Source organism: Dysidea avara, chromosome 7 (genome assembly GCF_963678975.1).
Source record: "Dysidea avara chromosome 7, odDysAvar1.4, whole genome shotgun sequence".
Taxonomy (NCBI): domain Eukaryota; kingdom Metazoa; phylum Porifera; class Demospongiae; order Dictyoceratida; family Dysideidae; genus Dysidea; species Dysidea avara.
Genome location: NC_089278.1, coordinates 6,608,419 through 6,626,181, shown reverse-complemented (window position 1 = coordinate 6,626,181; position 17,763 = coordinate 6,608,419). Strand labels below are relative to the sequence as shown.

At 40.1% G+C, this 17,763-nt stretch overlaps 3 protein-coding genes across 5 annotated transcripts; 2 read left to right on the top strand and 1 right to left on the bottom strand.

Annotated features, from left to right (window-relative positions):
• Positions 1-1,292: 1,292 nt before the first annotated feature.
• LOC136260713 (stomatin-like protein stl-1) lies at positions 1,293-4,614 on the bottom strand. The gene is made up of 14 exons (XM_066054550.1): positions 4,476-4,614; positions 3,327-3,395; positions 3,204-3,278; positions 3,056-3,155; positions 2,952-3,010; positions 2,831-2,903; positions 2,589-2,648; positions 2,472-2,528; positions 2,372-2,418; positions 2,065-2,209; positions 1,943-2,022; positions 1,847-1,885; positions 1,707-1,796; positions 1,293-1,662 (listed from the first exon to the last, which is right to left on the bottom strand). Exons 1-14 carry the CDS (start codon positions 4,548-4,550, stop codon positions 1,354-1,356), a joined length of 1,278 nt encoding a protein of 425 aa, XP_065910622.1. The 5' UTR covers positions 4,551-4,614; the 3' UTR covers positions 1,293-1,353.
• On the top strand, positions 4,610-15,848 carry LOC136260694 (calcineurin-binding protein cabin-1-like). Of its 3 annotated transcripts, XM_066054523.1 has the most exons (49): positions 4,610-4,730; positions 4,970-5,086; positions 5,439-5,558; positions 5,607-5,708; positions 5,754-5,832; positions 6,234-6,287; positions 6,336-6,411; positions 6,476-6,521; positions 6,567-6,685; positions 6,730-6,799; positions 6,855-6,900; positions 6,948-7,007; positions 7,059-7,171; positions 7,220-7,296; positions 8,699-8,764; positions 8,824-8,937; positions 9,651-9,713; positions 9,766-9,843; positions 9,889-9,937; positions 10,059-10,141; positions 10,192-10,286; positions 10,334-10,404; positions 10,458-10,545; positions 10,615-10,667; positions 10,721-10,810; positions 10,855-10,956; positions 11,197-11,306; positions 11,355-11,531; positions 11,580-11,969; positions 12,157-12,262; positions 12,312-12,383; positions 12,432-12,464; positions 12,595-12,696; positions 12,748-12,802; positions 13,332-13,413; positions 13,486-13,548; positions 13,597-13,708; positions 13,753-13,811; positions 13,863-13,917; positions 13,964-14,017; positions 14,065-14,358; positions 14,444-14,489; positions 14,568-14,992; positions 15,045-15,137; positions 15,196-15,230; positions 15,275-15,403; positions 15,453-15,495; positions 15,545-15,691; positions 15,740-15,848. In XM_066054523.1, the coding sequence occupies exons 1-49, from the start codon at positions 4,644-4,646 to the stop codon at positions 15,782-15,784; spliced, it is 4,845 nt and encodes a 1,614-aa protein (XP_065910595.1). In that variant the 5' UTR covers positions 4,610-4,643; the 3' UTR covers positions 15,785-15,848. The 3 variants fall into 3 exon arrangements, with proteins under 3 accessions (XP_065910595.1, XP_065910593.1, XP_065910594.1); XM_066054521.1 differs by having other exon boundaries at positions 14,444-14,992; XM_066054522.1 differs by lacking the exon at positions 13,964-14,017 and having other exon boundaries at positions 14,444-14,992.
• On the top strand, positions 15,835-17,556 carry LOC136260719 (LIM and senescent cell antigen-like-containing domain protein 2). The gene is made up of 12 exons (XM_066054562.1): positions 15,835-15,993; positions 16,041-16,086; positions 16,138-16,204; positions 16,253-16,373; positions 16,421-16,455; positions 16,508-16,538; positions 16,591-16,668; positions 16,717-16,867; positions 16,917-17,009; positions 17,059-17,107; positions 17,191-17,266; positions 17,332-17,556. Exons 1-12 carry the CDS (start codon positions 15,884-15,886, stop codon positions 17,438-17,440), a joined length of 966 nt encoding a protein of 321 aa, XP_065910634.1. The 5' UTR covers positions 15,835-15,883; the 3' UTR covers positions 17,441-17,556.
• The last annotated feature ends 207 nt before the right edge of the window (positions 17,557-17,763 follow it).

The window sequence follows — 17,763 nt, the reverse complement described above, 5'->3', positions numbered from 1 at the left end:
CCTGTGTAATTTATAAGTAGAGAATAAGGGGATATCCCTATTTGCAGTGTTGGGAAAGTTACTTTTACAAAGTAACTAGTTACATATTACTTGCAACTAAACTATTTAGTTACAGTTACATATTACTCATAAAATAAAGTAACTATAATAATATTACATATTATATTACCTTGTGTCCACAGCCTTAAGCTGTCACGTGTGAAACTACCACCTTATCACATGACATGATTTCGTTGTTGGGCAATGTGCAAATCTTGGTTATAAGTAAGAAGCTGGTGAATAAGCTTCATTCAGTAGGCTTCATTACTTTGTTGTGGCTAGGCGTTACTCAGTGATTACTAACGGGATTAGTAACTTCGTTACTTGTAGTAATAATATTAGACCCGTTACAATAACTACATTACTTAGGTAACGCGTTACATTTGTAAGTAAAGTAACTTGATTACTTAGGTACCACAAAAGTAATAATATTACGTAACGCGTTACAAATGTAGTGCATTACTCCCAACACTGCCTATTTGATCATACGCACTTTCAAATCAAAGTTCATGAACACAACTTAACTGACATGAAATCAATGACAATACTATGAGTCAAACTATAAATAAGTTAACATTTTGGATATCATGCCCATATTCTCTAATAATTGTCCAGCACACTGTGGTTATAATTAGATACCCAAAGTCATTCCAGTGTAATCCATTCATTGTAATTTAGGACGAGAAGAGTCTGGATTCTTAAATAGCGGAAAAATCAAAGTATATGCATCTTTAGGTTGAGGCCACTGTAACACAGCTAGTTACGTGTCAGTAATGCAAAATGTGGTACCATATTATGGCAACAGCTATGCATGGCAGCTCCAGGAATTTTGGTGACAGGTTTCCAAATTAATCAATACCTAAAAGACACTTGAACAAGTATGTATATAGTACTTAAATGTGCTTAAAATATGCTTTGGTTATACATTAAGTAGCTACTTACAAGATATAAAATGCAACTGTTCTATTAGAGTGGTCAGTGACTGCTCTATTAGAGTAAATTTTTAATTGTCAATTGCCATGGGTACAGCAAGGGAGGAAATATGACAGCAATGCTTTATAAATATACAGCATTAAAGGAAATGCCTAAACCCCATTCAGTATATCATGCTATCCTGGTCAGTCATTAGGATTTGGTCCAGCTGATCCGGTCCATAAAACTAAACACCCAATCCACCAACATGAAACTGTCAGGCCAGCAACATAAACCCAAATTGCAAGGGAGGCAATGATTCAGCGATCAGTGATCTGGAATTCAACGGTCATAACATAGCTGTGATCTGTACTATTATTAATTGCAAAAATGCATACAACATTACACCTCTGTATCCTTGCGGTAGGTTTGATAGCGCGTAGGTGAGTTTGCTAGTGTGAAGTGTTCGTTACTTTTGCTCTTTTCCTCTGGTTCTGCAGTGAGGAGGGCGGGGCTCTCTTCATGCTGACTTAATTGTTGCGTAGCATCAGGTGTGGTTAGCACATCCTCTGCTTCTTGCATAAGTGATGACAATGTTTCATCAATCTCCTTCTCTCCCAATTCATACATCTTTGCACCACCATCATCATCAGGAGGTGGATCTTCATGTGACAATGTCTTATTGCTCATGTGACCATAAATGGCCATGGCCTATAGCTTAAAATAGTTTACGATGCAACATTATCTGAACTCACCTGGGATACCATTGATGCAATGTTTCCTGTATTCTCAGGCAACATTAAAGTGTTGGAGGTCTTAGCTAGTTTACTGAATGCATCCACATACTAACAGAAGTATACTACTGTATAATACATCATATAGTGTTGCCCCTTACCTGTTCTGCTACAGTCAGTGAGGCAGCCTGGGAGCCATTCTGCATAGAGCAACAGTTTTTTTTAGGTAGTCATGGAAATATTATATATATACAAACCTTTCCACCAATTACTTCTCCTACTACTCTGAGAGCTTTGGCACGTGCTTCAGCCTTAGCGATGGTTGCAATAGCAGCACCTGCAGGCAAATGAGTGTTGTGTCATTGTATTATGTAGTAACCTTTGGCTGTGTTGATTTGTTCAACTTTTTTAGCTTCTGATGCTAAAATCTTGCTTTGCTTGTACCCCTCAGCTTTGTTGATGGCTGACTCACGAGTTCCTTCAGACTCTAATACAACAGCTCTCTTCTTTCGCTCTGCTTCTACCTACACAAACAATAGCAAGTAGAATGTCTTCAGATCCCTCCATTTTCTTATGAGACAGCTGGATCTGAAACACCCAATTTTGCGAGGAGTGGACCATAAATTTTTACATTATAACACTGGTAGGTTGATATCTCATAAGCCCATCTGATCATTGGTACTAACCTGCATTTGCATTGCTTCCTTGACTTTGGTAGGTAACTGAATGTCCTCTAGGAAGGATAAATGATACACAATTAAGGCTAGTACTATTATTCTTACTGACTTATTTCATATCTCATACACTTTACACCCCAAGCCTCCGCTGCATTGTTGATGGATTCTAGACAGTGTGATAGCGTGGATAACACCAAGAGGATGACATTTATCATCATACACTTACCCACAATGGAGAAATTCAATATTGTTCTCTCTTGAAACACTCTATCTAATTTTATCTTCCCTACATAAAAAAAATTATCTAAATATAGTAAAAAATTCTACGTTGCCAGACTTCTGAATAGCTATTATTTGATGTATGATCGTAGAACAGAGACAATAGTGCAACTTTGCACACGCAGCTAGCTGATTACAGGTGCATTTATATAGTTACTAGTCACACACATACGCAACACACATACACACCTAGTTCAGACCTCATGGTGGTCTGTGCTAGTTGAACTACAGCAAACTCAGCATCCTCAACTCCATATGAAGCCTACCAATATATCACATCACACCATAGCCACCAGTGGGGTGTCCTCACAGCATATGGATCATATATTCTCATATAGAGCACACCGTCCAAGTGAAGTGTTACATTATCTACTCAACATGAGTTAGAAACATCACCTACTGAACTCCTCATACCTTCAGTAATGGCTGACTGTGAGGGGATGTCAATGGCTACTTCTTTAAGATTCTGAACATATTTGATATTGTCAATTACTGGAAGCAAAAAGTTGAGGCCCTATGAGAACAAAGTAAAATCTTAATATAGTTATAACAATCCCTTTACTGGCTTAAGTGTTCGTAGGTAACGTCCAAAGCGCTCCACCACCCATGCCTCTTGCTGCGGTACAAAATTAATTATCTAACAAAAAGGAATTTATAAAAATTAGACGGTATATACATTACTCACAGTATTGACTGGTTTCTTCTTTTCTACATGAAAGATGGATCCTGTTGATATTGGTCTCCTACATGTGTACTGTGTAACAAAATAATCCTTAACTTAGTAGTGGACAGTGTAAGGAGTCTATATTGCACTATACTACAAAGCCTCATGTATTGAATACAACAAGTCTCATGCATTTACATACTCTCAGCAATCTTCAAGTATTTTAACCCAAGCACCAAGTCTATGCACAGCACTTGTAGTGACATAATTATTGTGACCATATAAATATCTACAAGATTGAATGGTGCCTGTGACCTGGTGGCAACTATTCAATACATGAAATGTGTGGGGAGGTTTGTTTTATAGTAAGCTGATGATGCTAGCTAGCTGTTCATGAAGGTTAATTTCCTTATAATAAATGACATCCAGCTATATCCAGCAGAGCAGATGCATAGTACAACCAGAAGATGATGGTCAATAGAGTTTGTCATCTCTCATCGGTAGTGTAGAGGGTGCAACTTGGAGTTATAGCACACAGTCAATCAATTAATAAGGATCATGTACACTGTACAATCATGTGAGGGCACAATATATTATGTAGTCAGCGTGTCCTGTTCATGTGCTGTGATCTTACAACGAAACATGGTACCTGAAGAAGCTTATAAAGCTTCTTCAGGTACCATATTCCATTTTTCACTGTTGAAGCCTTTATGTTGATGAAGCTGACAAAAGGTTTGTAAGATACAATGGATGAAGGCGCAATCCATAGCTATGCATGTAGCTTTGCATGCTATGCACGTAGCTATGTATATCTACTTAATAATTTGTAATATTTAGTTTGTATTTGTTGTCTGTTTTGTAATGCGAGTTTTTGGTTTTGTAATATGTGTTCAGTTGTTGTTGCTTGTATATTGTGTGTTTAGCTAATTTTTGTACTGTGTATATTTAGTGTTACTGTATGTTGTCACTCCTGCAAGGAAGAACAGCACTAGCCAATTGTGTGGAGTTTAAACAATAAATCATATCAAATCAATAAATCATGGTACAAAGAGCCTTCCAAATGCCAATGGAGGCTTTAAATTTGTGTGTAATGCACACTTGTGTTGGTATCATTAAACACACACACACACCGACACACACACAGACACACACACACACACACACACACACCTGTAATGATCTACTGCTGGATAGCAAATAATTCGCGGATGCAATGTGTCGCCAATTACTGACCCTAAAAGACATAATAATGGAGCACGAGGAGAGGTGCGCTTCAAGTTGATATAAAGCGCTTTAGATAGAATAATAATAGTGTGCATTTTATGGAATCAGCTAAAGATGTTATTAACTCCTTTAAATTGCGATAGTGGTAGTAATGCTGTAGGTACATCAGCGTCTAGCAAGAAGACCAGTAAAGAAGCTCAGGTATTGCTTTATAATTTAGTTTAATCATATAGAGGATCTGTGGTTTAGCTATGGTTATTGTCGCTTGTCAGAGTTATAACATGCTGGCTGCGTTACTCTACTTTTCTCTTGTCTTGTTCAGTTGTCCAGCACGTGCCTTTCTTTGTGCTGTGGGTGGTAGGTATAGGCAGTCCATCAAGCCCGAGTTAAAAAAAAAATTAAATGAAGTTATTGTCACTACATGGTTTACTCTATTAAAGGAATCAGCATGTTTCCAGGAGTATCACGATGCGCTGAAACTGCAGCGAGACGGAGATTTAAATGGCGCCAGGGCTCTCTACTTACACTTGCTACAATCATCCTTTTTAATGGGAGAAGTGAGTGAAACGTGTACACATATTGAGCACAAATTGTGCAGTTGTAGAAATGAGAGATTTTAAAAAAAAAAATGATTTACACTGCCTGATTTTTAGACATTTAATTTATGAGCTTCTTACTGAAAATGTAGACCACCCTTGTTCTAATTTGGTTGAGATGAAATGCACGACAAATGTGAAAAAGATATTTCTGTCTCTGATATGTACATGCATGTAGTGGGCATAGGTAACCTAGCAGACTCTACAACTTGTGAAAGCTGATCATAGGTAAAGTGTCAAGTCATTTGAATAAAATTAGTACTATAAATGAGTACTCAGCCAATTTCAAGAATTCATGTAAATGTTTTTATAGGAAAGCTCTGGAACTGTATCAGCCACAGCCACAAAATTGAAATATTCAATTTGTCGTAATCTTGCTGGCATCTTCAAGGATCAGGGAGATCTCTCAGTTGCCATAGAAACATATCTGAAGGTAGTAGGATATTGCTGTTATTGTTGTAGTAATAATCACTTCCAATAGGCAACACGTATTGATAGCACAGACCTCACAACTTGGTTACAGCTGTCAAAGGTTGCACAGTTGCAAGGTAACCTACCGATAGCCCGAATGGCTTTGGAGAAGGTTAGGCTTCAGACAATCTGTATCTGTTGAATGAGTGTGTTGTAGGCACTGGAGTGTAATCCTGATCACTGGCCATGTCTTGACCAGTTGTGCAGAGTTCTGTTTAGTATACAAGATTATCCTGGTGTGTGTGTGTGTGTGTGTGTGTGTGTGTGCGTGCGTGTGTGCGTGTGTGTTTATTTTATGTTATCTGTACTAAATCTTTGGGTAACAGAGGTGTATACTACAATATACAGCTGTTTACACTAAGTAAAATGAACAGCAGCTGCCACACAACTTAAGACACCAATCCTTGAAACAGTGCTATGCTGCAGTGTGTCCATATATGGTGAAGAAGTGAAACTATTTTTTAAAAGGGCCAACTTGCTGTCTCACAAAATTAATTTTCTAACCATTAGTTTTTCCTGTGGCTTGCACATTCACAGGAATGAATTTATGACACTAATTCTATTGTGCTTGATTTGCATGCCAGCATAATTGGCAGGTGCATAAATACAGACAACTATGTTTGTTTTGTCTTTGTAGCTTGCCTTGCTACTTGCTCCACTGCCCTGGAGAGAAACCCTTCATATGAACAAGGTGTGGTTATTGTATAGCCACTAGTGGTAGTGTATCCTGTGTGTGTAGGGTTGGTATATGTTGACCATATTTTACGTGAGAATGGGGACACTCTTTGGATCCGTCAGTTTGAAGGCTTGAAAAAGTAAACAAAGAAATTTTATTTGTGGCATTTGTGTTCATGAGATTTATGATCATTTTGTGGGCAGGTATCAAGCAAGTGTCTCAGAAGTGTCTTCCAGTGGTGTTGCTAAGGTAAACCAGTTATGTTTCAGAAACACAATTGTTTTGTTGTTACAGTGTTTAGAAGCTGCTAATACTTTAAGGCAGAAATGGTCCCAACGTTACAAAGATGAAGAGGAAGCATTAATATCTAGCTGGGAACCTATCAAGTTCTCAAAAGACCTTCAGGATCTGACGTAAGTGTGTGTGCAAGGTTAACACAAATAACAGTGGTTGGTAGGTGGCTCAGTCTCGGAAGATGGCTAGTAGCTGCCTGGGACCACTGTGATGAACTGGCTCGGTCTGGAAAAGTGAGCTCATCTCTATTCTCTGTACTCCATTCTAGTTTGTATTCGTAATCTACAGAGTAGCTGGTCATGTAGACTGGAACTTCCCGACAAATCCAATACTGGTATAGAGCTGTCAACTGGTGCACACATGTTACCATATTGATTGCAGTTAAGAGTGTAACATTTAAGTTGGCTAGTCCACTGACACAGTCTTCACCCAGCACTAGTGGTAGGCCAGTCCACAAGCTGTTGCTTAGTATCCATTAGTTTGTTTCTTCAGACACAACCTTATCATCTTCAGCTGGAGATAATATTCCTCACAAGTCTTCTCCACAAAAACGAAAGTCCGCTGATGTGGCTGATCATATTCCTCCAAAAAGACGTTCTGCTCGTGTATGTAGTGTGTCATGTTGTCCCATCTGTAGTGGTGTCTTGTGACAGGCTGCTAGGGGTAAGAGGAATGAAGGACCACAGAATTATTTTGATATGCTTAAGAAATATATCCCAGAACGTTTTGGGTCAGTTAACACAGCTGCACACACACATACTACACACAGAATTGTTCACTACTTTGGTCCTCACTAGAATTCTCTTGTGTACAGTGTATAACAGACCTGCTGTTTTTCTGCAGTAAGCACGTTGAAACAATAATTAAATTGTTATCCATGTAAAACAACCAAGTTATAACAAATGGATGCAGCCTTGGGTTAAAAGTTGTGAAATTAAAGGTGCATGGTGGCCAATAAATGGCTGCCACCCATTTTAATGGCTGTCTCATCTTGACTGCCACCTTTTCTTTTTTATCTATAATTGTATTGTAGAATATAATTATTTTATTTGACTATTTGTTAATTTTTTGTATTACTCTAATGAATAGAGTACTGGTACACATTGAGTACTTCTAATGCAACACACATTACATGTTTATGATATCTACAGTGTATATGAATTTCATTTATAAGGTAGAAATTAAGTGGGCTGAACAGCCTGGCTCAGTGGCTAATGGTTTGGGAGTTATGCAGATGTGAAGGTCCCTGGGATGGATTTTTTCTCAACGTTTGTGGTTGTCCCCTTGGTGATGTTATATGAGAGTATCTTGGGGGGGGGGGGGGGGGGGGGCATGATCCAAAACTTGTTCAGATTATAAATCACGAATCTGAAACTGCAAATGGTTGCATTACGATGATTGATCCATATGCACACAAGTTTCTACTGTAAGTGTGCCAAATGTCAAGGCAATTAAGTATAGAATTTGTGTATTATGGTGAGTTTTTGTATAATGTGTGAAAAAGAAAAAAAAGAATATTCTAGCCTTTAAAACTAAGAATAGAATTAAATTTGGCTGCCATATCTTTGGAGTGATTGATTCATTGTAAGTTATATAATGTAAAAAATGGTGTGAGGGATCATGGAGCTATGCATGTGTGAAATTTGTATTTTCTTCTACCTGTCAATATATCCATGTTGTGATGTGCCAACATTCTTGGCCACATGGAACACTACGGTGTGTCTTGATCTGCAGGAGACAAATACACTGAGAGTGTTCTGTTAATTATTTAGCATTTATCATTCCTGTCATTTTTAATGTTCTGAAATTTTCTTGTGTCGGTCACAAGAGAGGTTGGTCACATCTATCATCCATCTCATGATCTTGAACAAATTTGTTGACACCAATATCAAGTATTTTAATCAAAAAACTGCATGTCCACACTGGAGCTTTTTCAAGCCCAGCACAAACATTACTTTCCTATTAAAAAAATAGTCTTGAACACCTGGTGCTATGCTTGGTTGTGTGTGTTATGACACATGTCATGGGGTTATGGCACATGTCATGGGGTTATGACACATGTCATGGATTACTATGGGTGACTGACCTCCTCTGCTTGTCAGTTGAACTGTAATCACATGTCACTCTCCCAGCATGGCCCAGCTGGAGTCACTACACTCACTGGAATTGTCTCCATTGAGGAAGAAGTCAGCTGCAAGGTGAAGTGTAGATGGGTATGCATGCATGATGCTAGTGGGTGTGGCCACATGTTCTATAGGGACAGCATCGGGAAGCACTTGGTAGCTGCACTAGCTAGCCCCACAAGAATTCTAGCCAATGACAGCCAGCCAGACAATGTGCAACAATTTATTGCTGAGCAGAAGAACAACAGGTCAGATCATCTTTACATCCTGTTTGGGTGTCATATAATTTTGAAACTATGATATTTTTAATTCAAGAAGGATGTATTGTGTGTTAGCTCATCTCCAGGGGCATAAGGAAGGGGTTTTTGAAATCTTTTTAATAATTATATATAGGACACCATTGTCAAAATTTGACTGAGCATAAGTACAGATAATGGCAAGAACATTGGACGGTGCAATAATATGAAACTAACTAGGGGAGATCCACAAGGAAGAAATTGATTAATAGAGCAGCCACTTGTACTCTAATAGAACAGTCACAAGGGTAAGCATGTAAATGTAGATTTAAAGTCCTCCATCAGATAACCCTCCTTACTTGTGGCCCAGTTGTGACCTAAACTGGTAACTCCCTTGAAAAATTGCGGTCATAACACCTTTGGGGTACCCTTCAACTAAAGTGCTCCTCAAATCAATCGCTCTAGCTGTAATACTGTGAAACTATAGTAGAGAATTTGGGACCTTATCTGGATAGTATCTTTGCTGCAATAAATAGGTCAAAAATATATGTAGGCAATATTGAGACCAGAATCTTTGTCCTCATTGTGACTTTTCTGATGAGTCCTCAGAAAGCTAATGTAGTAAGGTTTTTCAGGCATATGTACATATTAATTGTAGTGACAACTGTTATCACATCATATATAGTGTCCTATACACACTGTGTGTACTGGTTGATGTTTTACAGTGGAATAGTGTTTGTGGTTTATGACTTTCTCAAACATCTGGCGCTACATTTTAATTGGGTGTGGTGAGTTGCTGTGTAGATGTGCAGCTCATGTGATGACACTGATCTGATGTAGGCCATTCCCACTGGCGGGAATATTTGTAGACCTTTATCAGAGGGTGGAGCAACGGGTACCTCAACCTCCTGCATTGTGGTCAGCGATCATGTGATGCTACTGATACTGTATGTGATCTTATAGCAACCAATTGGAGAAGGCTGAACTAGACTACTTGAAGGATTTTGTGAGGGTAAGCTTGTCTGTATTTGTGTATGTCTGTGGTACCTGTAGTGTGGTGTGCTAGTATATGTGTGTCTGTTTGTTGGTATGTCTGTATCCTTGTACTGTGGTCGTATGTATGCCTACTACAGATCAGTCTGGTCTACTGTGAGCTACTGGTGGACAGTCAGTGTAGGGCAAGTACAGTGAAGAAGAAAGGAACAGACAAGACAAGGTAGTGATGTGTGACATATATCATCTGATTGTTCATGTTGGTTTAACTAGTCCCACCCTACCACTTGTTGATGGACTGATTTCACTGATGTTGTTCTCTGTGTCAAAGTTTGAGGGACAAGAAAAGGACCATGTATTGTTCAGAGGTACATTCCACTATTGTGGGGCTGTTCAGAAGATGTGGTTGTTGCAGTGGTGTGGTTGATGGCACAGGTCAAGATGACAAGGAACAACCCATCAGCTACCACTGGCCATGTGCTTGAGGTTTGCTTGCTGCATGTGTTAGGGGAGTGTGTTTATGTGTCCTTTTCCTCTAGCTTTGCCGTCTCCTAGAGAATTACGCTGATCAAGCTAGTGTCATCATTTACCTGTGTAATCTTCACCATGACCCCTATATATCCCTAGGTGTGTGCGTGTGTGTATTATATTTCTTCTATAAGGTATGTATTTATATCACACATACATTCTCTATAGCACATGCCAAAGAAAGGGTTAACTCACTGGAGAGATCATTGTCTTATGAGAATGTCAGTTCTACAATATCTCTCTTCTCACGGTGCACTTAAAAATTATTTAACAGATCAACTTGCTCTACCAGAAGGGTAGCTACTCTGAAGTTGTGGATCATCTACTACCAGTACTGGAGCAAGAGTCTGGTAGCTATAATGAGGTGATTTAACAAGTGTCATTTTGTCATCATCTTGTCTGTTCCAGTTTCTGATTGGCTCCTCTCAACTTGGAGGTGACCAGAAACTTCAGCTGGTCTCCAGTCTGTATCTGCTATTGTCTTCTTTGTTCAAGTTGAATAGGATTGAAGTGAGCACACTAGCCACTGTAGCAACTGTATGTATAACACCTTATGATGAATGTATACTGGTGTACTGTATTAGCCTGTGCTGTAGTTTCACCTGAGGCTTTTATACCAGGACAAAAAATGGAATGCTGTACTTGTAAAATATTAAACTCTCCTATATTGTTTTGTTCTGACTTGCTCTTAGATACCATTTATTGTTTTCTGTTTTATCTTGGGTGGTTTTTGGCCTTGTCTTTTCACAGGAGTGTTTGTGTTGTACAGTACAAGCAATGGATGAACTACTCACACACAACAATACTAACAGTGAGTTGTGGACCAACAGTCTCTTCAACACATTTGACACTGTAAACAAGTGAGAGAGGGTCAGTAATGTATGACAGTACATCATCTGCTGTTACAGGTGTATTGTTGCTGAACCTCATCTGCTGGCAAAGCCATCTCAACAAGGAGTGGTGAAGGTGTTAATAGTACAGATTTGCCGAGTGTTAGACTTGCTGTCAGAAATAGCCGACTCTCCCTTGCTGCACACCTTACCTGTGTGTCTGCCATGGAAGATTTTCTACTACATCTTAAAGGGGTTAGTAATGGTAGCCTTTTCTTGTCTACACCTTCATTTATGGTGCAGGGAGGAGACTGATGATAATGAGAACAATGAAGGTGATAAAGAAGATACACCAGCTATTGCTGCTGTCACTGAGCCAAGCTCCAGTGATGTCACCAACACTCCAACTTGTAGTGTCAAGAAGGAACCATCTGATGATCCCCAGACACCAGTGGCAACAAGGAGCATAAGCGACTTGACGTCTCCCATGCATGACCACACCTATGCTCTTCCATCTGTACTCATCACTCCGACAATGATGGCTACTATTGATAGTCACTCTCAGTCACACAAGGGATACACCTACCTCTCCAAAGTTGGGTCGATTCTAACAACGCCTTTACTGCCAGCTGAGAAAAGTTCACTTAAAAAATCAGTTGAATTTTTAAAAGAGGCTCACGACCACTTGGGAACGTGAGTAAACCTAATATAAAACATGTTGTGGAATTTATGATGTAACCAACCAACCATCCACTTGCCATCAGCTGTTGCCAGTAGCCCTAAGAGTTTCTACTCATCTTGAAGTACAGTATAAAATGAATAGACAGACAGACAGACAGATGGATAGACACACCTAGTTATTGGCTTTCTTGTCAAACAGGTTAGGCTGGTGCAGCTGGGACAATGGCTGTCTCCTGTCAACAAGTATTCAAGTGCTAAGGAAGGAGTTGAGAGTGTTAACTGCCTTCTCTCCACAACACAGAGAGGTACTACAACACCTCTACCATGCAATTCTCTCTCATGCACCCAGATTAGGTTCTTTTACAAGAACTGGAGCAGTGTTACTATTGTCTGTATGGACACCCCAGGAAAGTGTCAAAAGCAAAGGTGAGTGATGTTGTGTATTACAATGTGTGTTATGTGTTCATCTTGTAGGCACGAGGACTTGTGGAACATGGAGCCAACCCAGTGAGTATTTGAGCGTTCTATTAGAGAATATTTCTGTTCAATATATTATATTCCAATGTAATTCTCTGGTTCACTAATCCTTGCTTGTTCTACCTGCAGTATATGTGTTGTATGAGGTGTCATGTTACAGATCACCCTAACTTGGGAGGATTCCCTGGTACTTATGGAGTACTTCCACCCAGCCTCTCTCCCTTCTGTTGAGGACCACAAAACCAGCTGCATGACTACTGATGTTAGTAATAATGGGGTAGAGTAGCTGTTGACTTGTTGTACTGTGCACTAGTTACTGGCTCTGTATAAGAGAATAGTGGAAACAGTTCCTGGGAAATTAGGACAAGGTGCGTGTGCGTGTGCGTGTGCGTGTGCGTGTGCGTGTGTGTGTGAGAGAGAGAGGGGGGAGTGGGGACACTGCTCCAGTCTACCCAGCGGGACCTGGTGATCTGGTGTCAACTAGCCCACCCAGCTGTAACGTCAATGGAGCCACCATTCTACACTATAGCAAGTCATCACACACAGAGGTAATTGATCGAGGTAGCAGATACCAGTAAACAATACCTATCCATTTAGTTAAATGTATCTGGTGTTAACCAGAGAAGTAAATGCCAACTGTCCACAACAGGTGAGGGTCCTTCAGGTGTTCACATCCTCACACGTGAGACATGGAACAGCTTCCTGTGAGTTACTAGGAGGATTTGCCTATTCTGACTTGCAGCACCTGAGTAGTGTTCAGGTGTTCCAGCACTGGTGCACTGGGTAGTGTAGGCTTGTGTGTATTGTATGTGTATGCATGTATGCGTGTGTGGTGTAGTACAGTGTCGTGGTGTACATGTGACTACTGTGGAAAGACCATTTGTACATATTTTATAGTTATGGATCAAGAAAGCATTCAAGCATTCATCGATGGTAATTCTACTGAACTACCACAGCCCAAGTTACCCCACACACAAAGGTGACCCATACATCACGCACGCACGCATGCACACATATACTTGCATGCAACTTGATCTTCCTTCTCTTCCAGTGCTGTCATATCAGAATTATACTACCTGTTGGCTGATGAGTCTTTGAGGACCAATGACATCAAGTACATTGTGGCATAGTCTGATTTTGTAGTTATACTGTACTGCTGTAGTAAAGCATTGAAGTATTATCTGTTTGATTTATCATATTGCCCTGAGAGATTTGACTCATGGGCAGGTATTGCGTTGGCCAAGTCACGTAAGATAATTGATAAGATTCAGCAAGTTAGTTAGTTGTACCGCCTTCTTGTTGTACTGGTGTCCTCTAGTGTGACATCAAGCTGGGAGTTGAGAAGTTTGTACAACGACATGCTGCTAGTGTGCTAAGGTAACAGGATCAGCTCCTCAGCTAATTGTTGATGATGCATTCTTGTTGAAGGTGTTTTGAGAAGGCTGTCTCCTTGAATGACAAGAACTGTTTTGTTATTGAAAAGGTAATGGCCATACTTACATCCCATAGTCAACTACATGTTAAAACAGTTTGGGTTTTTTGCTTACACTTTACAAGCATATGCATCACAAATCATGAAACAGGTGAGTCCTTTTATTGAGCCATTAATGTGCTAATACAATATTGTTAGAAAACTTTGTACCCTGCTGAGGAGCTTCAATCATGGGCCAAGGAATGTCGGAATAAAGGGTTGTACCTCTCCAAAACTTGTTTCACCATGGCACTAGGGCTGACTGGTACCAAACTAGCTCAGCCATGGTTGTATCAGTACATGTTGAGCAAAACTTATTACAAACTGGACATGCCAATCAATGTCTGTCTTGAGGGCATCGTCACCACCACACAAATGCTAGACAGAGAAGGGGCTGTCTATCCCAGAAATGTTGACTTGTCCTCAAAGTTTTTTGCTAAAGAATCAATAGAGGTATGAAGTTACTGTGACTAGTAGTGCACAAGCTCCTCGCAGCACTTATGCGTTCCTGTTGATTCATTACTACTTGACTTTGCAGGTTTGCTACCAACTCTACTCAATGCTACTGAAGCACATGATCAAAGGTAACAGTGGTGACGACAGCAGTCAAATGCTGGCAGGGATGAAAGAGTGTCCCCTAAGTGCTGTCATCTTTCCTGAAGCTGTAACATTCGCCAATAAGATTATTCCTGATCATACATCCACTACATCTTGTGAGTCAGTTGATGAGGTGGTGACTAATGCTTCAATGATGACGCCAGTGGAAGAGGACAGTACCATAGTTTGTATGGACACTGCAGTTTGCTGTCAAGAGGAACACACCTCAACTGTTCACAGCACTGCAATGGACACTACACCACCACAACATGCACAAGACAACTTAACACAGTCAACTTCTAGTGATGTGACACCAGATGGTAGTTTGGGAGAGATGATGTTGGAAACACTAAACATTCCATCTCATATGGACACGTCCACTGTTTATCGCTGCATTTGTGTGCTGCTTAGTTTGTTATTTAGATTTCCTGTCAACTTCAAGCCACTATACAGACTAGCATGGCTCTTTTACAAGCTGAAAGCTTACCAGGTTGGGGCTAGTTTACATTATATAGTGTCTGAAGTTGTGTGACTGTCTGTAGCTTGCGAAAATGTGTCTACTAGGACCATTACCTAAGGAACTACAACAGGCAAAGATTTTGCCATTGTTTGTACTCAAGTCTAACATCTTTACTGTATGTCTGTCAGTGTGTGTGTGTGTGTGTGTGTATGTTGTGTTATACTTTTCTTTAGAATCTATGGCAGATTCCTGGAGAAGAAATCAACAGGTAGTTGATGTCTGTCACTAGTATTGTATCTAATGTTCTTGTAGACCTGGTAGTTTTCCTTCACATGCCAGAACCAACTTGGAGTTGCTGGTTAATGTTCTACTGGACCTCCACGACCTCAGCTCCCTCACAACACTTGCCTCCAACCTAAGGAATAAGCCAGACCCTCACAAGTATGCTTTCAATTTTTCCATGCTCATGATTGTAATGTGTGTTGTGTAGGCAGTATCTACGGGACACTGAACGTCTTGCTATCACAAAAAGAGTGAGTGACTTTGTGTGTTATGAACGTGTACATGTAAAGATTACTATAGGTGGTATTACTGTGTGTTGAGCTGTTGAAGAAGTTTTCCACTGAGGTACATGCTGGGGAGGCTGATACCAGTGACCTGTTTGCTAAAGGTTCACTAGTCAAGCAACTAGCTAGCAAGACTGATGTGGGCTCAAAAGAATTGAGTAAAGTGAGATTTACATGTATAAACCTGGTGCTCCAATAAATTTCATTACAGGAAGTCGCCTCTATTTTATCTGAACTCATGCCAAAATTATCATAAACTTTCCGTTACATAATTAGTGTACTAGTATTGAAATGATCTATAAGGTATTGTAGATACGTCACAGGTATCTGTAGTCACGTGACTCAGACAGTAAAGATGGCGTTGAACCCAGCGAGTGTGTTCTGCGCGTTATGTAGTGATTCGTTCACTCCTCACGAGAATATGGTAAACTCGGGCGGTCAAGTGTGGCACCAAAAGTGCTTCGTGTAGGTCGCTGCACTTGCTAATCAGCGTTCGACTATATCTCCTGTAGGTGTGTCCAGTGTTTTAAGCCGTTCCCTGATGGACTGTACTTTGAGGTATAGTGATACTACCAATAACTGATGTGTACCGCGTGAATGTAATTGTAGCACGAAGGCAGGAAATATTGTGAGCACGATTATCAGGCGCTTTATGCTCCTTGTTGTGCTGGATGTGGTGAGGGTTGTTATGTCACACGCGATGCACAATAAGTTGTGTATGTAGGAGAGTTTGCTACTGGGCGTGTCATACGTGCCCTAGCCCAGAGCTGGCACCCAGACTGTTTTAAGTGTGTAGTGTGTAAGGTGTCGCTGGCCGACATTGGCTTCATAAAACACCAGGGAAGGTAAGGGGTATAATTTGTTATATGATGTACTAATGTCATCTGTCTAGACCACTGTGTAAGAAGTGTAATGCTGAGATGAAAGGTATTTTGTAAAAAAAAAGTATCAATCATTACCTTTTATGTACTTTTGGTAGGAGCTGGAATGAAGTTTTGTATGAAGTGCAAGTGAGGTTTCTGTTGTGTATGTGACCTAGTGGAGCATATGATTGTTGTACAGCTTACCCATCCATGGTGAGAACATCACATATCGTAACCAGGTGGTGCATCCTCACCATTTTAACTGCCGTAAGTGTGGGTAAGCCATACCAATTCCTGATGCTGTGGAATCATGTTGTTCTGGTAGTAAACAATTAACACACAAATGCCGTGAACGTGATGGAGACCTCTACTGCCTTCGTTGCTATGACAATCTGGAGTCAGCCATTTGTGGGGCATGCCGACGTCCCATAGAGGGCAGGATCATCCATGCTCTGGGGAAGATGTGGCACCCAGAGGTGTGCAATGGTGTTGTGTTCATTGGTGAAGTTCTTAATGTGTTGGTAGCATTTTGTATGTGCTCAATGTGAAAAAATATTTGATGGCCGACGCCATTTTGAAAGAAAGGGGCTTGCATACTGTGAGCTTGATTACAGTGAAGTGAGTCATCACATTTGTAATAGTTGTTTTGAATTGGCTGACTCAACAGTTGTTTGGAGACATTTGTTTCAGCTGTAACAAGCCATGTAAGAGTGATGGTAAGTTGTGTAGTGCGTGTGTGTGTGTGTACATACATCCAGTGTGCATGTGTATGTTATTCACCATCATGTTGATATTCCAGTGGTGAATATTCTCAACAATACTTGGTGTATCCATCATTTCCGATGTGTTGCTTGTGACATAGTGCTCAGTAACAAGTGAGACTGACTCTATTAGTCAACAAGGGGTGATCACTGCTTTTGTTATATATATATATATATAGATCCGGAGCCCATTTTATTGACATGGACCTTCGACCATATTGTAGGAAGTGTTTTGAAAAGATCCCTACAGAGCTGAGAAGGAGATTAAAGAAACGAGGGGACCTCTAAGCACCTCTTCGTGACTTAATAATCATTTCCACTATGTAGAGCATATCTGAGCATATCTATATTAGCAGTTGAGTATCATTCTAGTTATGAAGTGAACTTGTTGGGTTTGACATGAAGTATGTTAGCAACGATTAGATCAGAATTAAACTGCACACTAGTATATCAAGTACTGTTCCATTTAGCCATTCATATTATGTGCATGGTTCTAGCTTCACTGGCTGTTAGTGTACAAATAAACTGTTTGTTGCTTTCTGCCTTTTCAGTGATGTATATACCAATCGATTAGAGTGGTTACTCTATCAGCAGCAAAACTAAGTAGCCGT

Excerpts from the sequence above, each read along its gene's own strand:
- LOC136260713 (XM_066054550.1), bottom strand. The coding sequence starts at position 4,550 with ATGTCTTTTAGGGTCAGTAATTGGCGACACATTGCATCCGCGAATTAT. Across the intron at positions 3,396-4,475 it reads CCAGCAGTAGATCATTACAG|TACACATGTAGGAGACCAAT; the intron begins GTGTGTGTGTGT and ends TTTGTTACACAG. Across the intron at positions 1,886-1,942 it reads GAGAAGTAATTGGTGGAAAG|AATGGCTCCCAGGCTGCCTC; the intron begins GTTTGTATATAT and ends TGCTCTATGCAG.
- LOC136260694 (XM_066054521.1), top strand. The coding sequence starts at position 4,644 with ATGTTATTAACTCCTTTAAATTGCGATAGTGGTAGTAATGCTGTAGGT. Across the intron at positions 6,800-6,854 it reads AACTGGCTCGGTCTGGAAAA|AGTAGCTGGTCATGTAGACT; the intron begins GTGAGCTCATCT and ends CGTAATCTACAG. Across the intron at positions 6,901-6,947 it reads TCCCGACAAATCCAATACTG|TTAAGAGTGTAACATTTAAG; the intron begins GTATAGAGCTGT and ends TATTGATTGCAG.
- LOC136260719 (XM_066054562.1), top strand. The coding sequence starts at position 15,884 with ATGGCGTTGAACCCAGCGAGTGTGTTCTGCGCGTTATGTAGTGATTCG. Across the intron at positions 16,087-16,137 it reads CTGATGGACTGTACTTTGAG|CACGAAGGCAGGAAATATTG; the intron begins GTATAGTGATAC and ends ATGTAATTGTAG. Across the intron at positions 16,868-16,916 it reads GGAAGATGTGGCACCCAGAG|CATTTTGTATGTGCTCAATG; the intron begins GTGTGCAATGGT and ends ATGTGTTGGTAG.